Here is a 3,753-nt window from a genome sequence, read left to right on the forward strand (position 1 = left end):
GATTCAGAGGCAGGCCCTCGAACTCACAACCATAGATCTCGCTACTACTGGCCGGCATGGTGGTAAGAGGGGAGCTTGCACCTGACAGGTCGGGAAGCTTGTAGCACTCAGGGCCAGAATCAGAGAAAGACATGGCTATGCTTTAAGTCTTTACCTAATGGATGATGTCTTGGAAAGTTTAAGGGTGAACAAAGTCGAAGGCCGATGTCTCTTAAGGTTCAAGTTGCAGAAGGCAAATCGTGAAGATTGTCTCGACTAAGTGCCCTATTTAAAGGAGAATGGACAGCTCATATCATCTCCGATCCAACGGCCACAGAGCGACCAATCTAACAATCCGAACCGATGCCCGACACATGTCAATCGCATCTGGAAGATGAAATGACTTCGAGCGAGTCATCTGGTTCACTCATCGAGTCAGGCGGTTCGTTCACCGATTCTGAGCTAGAAGCAACTCAACCCGGTCCACCCAATGCTCATCTCGCAAACGGCCTTGAGGAAAAGGCCCGTCTCACGTATGGTCACGACCCAACACCCATCTCGGGCACAATCCTATCGACGCCGAGACCCGTTTCCTGTATGGCCACAACTTGTTGACGTTTACACCCGTCTCATGCATGGCCATGGCATGCCTGCTCGTCTCCCATACTTCATACGATAACAATCGGCCGAGGCCAACGCCCGACCTATGCACAGACTCATTAGCACATGGTGAAGCACACTGATGGGGGCACATGCATCTCATCCTGTATGAAGCACAGTACCCCATGTAAGCTATCTTGGCATTTATTGCTCTAAGCTCTCTTAAGCTCTATAGTGACCTCGTCTGAGCCACTTTACTCAAGCCTCATCCAACCCCTTACTACACCCTTCTAACTTGACCGTCAAAGTCTTCGCCCTTGGGATAACACCCGGGGCCAATGACGTCTTCCTTTGCTTACAAGTCAGACCTTGAAGCCTTCGGACTCAGCCAACCCTCGCCTCGAAAGTGAAATTACATTGTTGCCCTCGGCCCATCATTGGCGGCAACAGAGATGGAAGTCACTAGTATGTTTTCTAGTGCTTGCAAATATCTGTGAAAACTAAAGCTAGTTGAAGGATGATTGGAAATTAAGAAGACAATCGGGATCTCCCTGTTCTCTTCTCTTGTTCTTTCTTTTCCTTTCTCTTTGTTTTCTTTTTCTCTTTTATTTTGATTTAATATTGTTTGGAGTTATTATGGGTTTTGCTTATGTGTACACTTCGGTTAATGGGTGCGAGTTTTTAGTGTGTCCCACTTGCAAACATTCTAGGTTGACTCGGCAAGCCATGTCATTTAAAACGATTATTTCAATAGATATCTAACAGATGCATTGACGGCATCTCTAATGTCGTCCATTTTGGCCTTACAGTGGCTTTTTTTCAATAGCTTAAGGTCGAAAATGGTCCTTTTCAAAAAAATTCCATTAATATAAATATATTTAAGAAATACAAAAAACATGAGAGCATGATGGGTAGGGAAAGACAGAGAGGGTCTTATCTATACTCTGTCTAGCTAGTTACTCTTATGGTGACAGGAGGGGGTCAAAGCCCCGAAAATATCCCACCCCAACGTGGCAACCGAAAAGTTTATTTTCTCCAAAATGAGAAAATAAGGTTGCTTATTCCACTCTCCACCACAACGTGTCTAGATTTTTGTGCCCAGCCTTATTTTCTTCCTGGAAGTTCTCTCCTTCCTACATTCTTTTTCCTCTGTCAAACAAAATACCCAGCCTTCATATATCCAAAATTAAAGATCTCTCATCTCTTCGGTCTCACATTTCTCTTCCCTTTCATTGTTCCTCCTCTCTCTCATTTTACAGGGATCTCTTGTCAGCATGGTATGCATCTCTCTCTCTCTCTCTGCATGGATAAATTGATCATTTTGTTTTGAAATATGACATGGTTAGTGCGCCTAGAGATAAAAATATTATAATGATGAAGGGAAAGAAAGCAAATTAGTTCAAAAGAATGGTTACTACCAATTTCCCCTGTAAAAAAATTAATGTGAACAACGTGCTATTTCATATCAGGCGCCTTGAATTATTGTCAACAAATCCAAATGAGAATGAAAGGAAAAACCTTGAAGAATCATTGCGTTAGAATTTTCACTACTTAAAATTGCTATTCTTCAATCTTTAAGGTCCTCCATGGGTGTCTGTTGAACTTCACTGCATCATAATCAAGACTCTGGAGTCATAAATTCCCAGTTAGGATAGGATATTTTAAATAATAAGAGGTTCCATTAGGACCGAATCACCCAATTGCATTTGAAATCAGTATCATATTTATCATCATGATCTGTCCATGTCAAACAATTATTAATATCCTCTGCATTTTCACATTTAAGTGAATGGTTTAGTGTTCATTATGTCTTTGTAAAGGCATGTTTTGATTCTAGATATCACTTGCAAGGTGTCAAATGCCCGCTGGTTGTAGCGAAGACTTGGATCAAATCCTGCCTTCACCATGGTCTACCCCCATAGAACTGAAAAGTTGTTTGAAAGAAAGAAAAAAACGAGATTCTAGATATGAAATTGGAGTGGGGTCTCTCATGTGGGAGTAGGCACAACATAAATAAGCATGTTAACAAGTATTTTGACGGTTAAAAGGGGGTTTGAATCTTTTTGAAGGGTGGGGTGAGGGTATTTTAAGAGATAGGTGACAAAAAAATTTTCAAGTGTTCATTGAATGTGCTTACAATATTGTGTCTATCTGGTCTGAACTGCTCTCATGGGCCCGGATGTAGTAAGCACGTTAGGTAAATACAATGAGTGAGCACATAATAACTATGTGACAAATGTCCCAGTTAATGTACCTTTCTTTCAAACATTTTTGTTCGGAGTTGGGACTCATTTACATTTTCTTTTTTCATTGTTTTGTGAAAGATGTATTAATTGGGATATGTATCACATAGCTATTACGTGCTCACTCATTGTGCTTATCTAACATGCCTACCACATCCGGACCCGCTCCCATGTGAGATCATGTTTGTCCTCTTCTAACTTTGTTCCTTTTTTTTTTCTCTCTTTTGGATGAAGGCGAATTCGGCATCTGGAATGGCTGTTAATGATGAATGTAAGCTGAAGTTTTTGGAACTAAAAGCGAAGAGAAACTACCGTTTTATTGTGTTTAAGATTGAGGAAAGGATTCAGCAGGTGATGGTGGACAGGCTTGGGAAACCTGATGAGAGTTATGAAGATTTCACTGCTTGCTTGCCAGCCAATGAGTGTCGCTATGCTGTCTTTGATTTTGATTTCACAACTGATGAGAACTGCAAGAAGAGCAAAATTTTCTTCATTGCATGGTAACGGTTCTCTTGAAACCACACACAAATATCAAGAGTTGTTGAGTATTATTTCTCTAATGGGGTATAGAATTGAACAGTTTTACATGCACCCATACATATATATCCACACGCACCCCACAATACATCCCACCTGTGTATTGGGAACATCTCCCCAATGACAAGTACGAAAGAAGTTCCCAATGCACAGTGAGATATGGATTAATTTTAGATGTGTTAATAAATTAGTGGTGGCAGGGAATGCGTGCAGCATTCACTACCTGATGAAGAGCTTTCCTTTTGGCAGGTTGAATTGCTCTCTTAAAAGGGAGGGATGCTGAGTGACCAACTCAACTGATAGGTCATGAATCTTCAGGCTTAGTTTGGTAAAAGTTAATACAAAAATGTATACTGCAAATACATACAAAATATAAGGTTTTGCACTCTATATA

At 40.9% G+C, this 3,753-nt stretch overlaps 1 protein-coding gene across 1 annotated transcript in view; it reads left to right on the forward strand.

Annotated features, from left to right (window-relative positions):
• The first annotated feature begins 1,721 nt into the window (after nucleotides 1-1,721).
• Nucleotides 1,722-3,753, forward strand: part of LOC104589015 (actin-depolymerizing factor 1-like) — a 3,546-nt gene continuing 1,514 nt past the window's right edge. Inside the window, exons 1-2 of the mRNA XM_010247178.3 lie at nucleotides 1,722-1,856; nucleotides 3,057-3,322. Of these exons, the coding sequence (XP_010245480.2) occupies nucleotides 1,854-1,856; nucleotides 3,057-3,322 (269 nt within the window). The 5' untranslated portion in view covers nucleotides 1,722-1,853. The remainder of the gene's footprint in view (nucleotides 1,857-3,056; nucleotides 3,323-3,753) is intronic.

This window comes from Nelumbo nucifera, chromosome 4 (genome assembly GCF_055504915.1).
Source record: "Nelumbo nucifera cultivar China Antique chromosome 4, China Antique-T2T, whole genome shotgun sequence".
In the NCBI taxonomy this organism is placed as follows: Eukaryota; Viridiplantae; Streptophyta; class Magnoliopsida; order Proteales; family Nelumbonaceae; genus Nelumbo; species Nelumbo nucifera.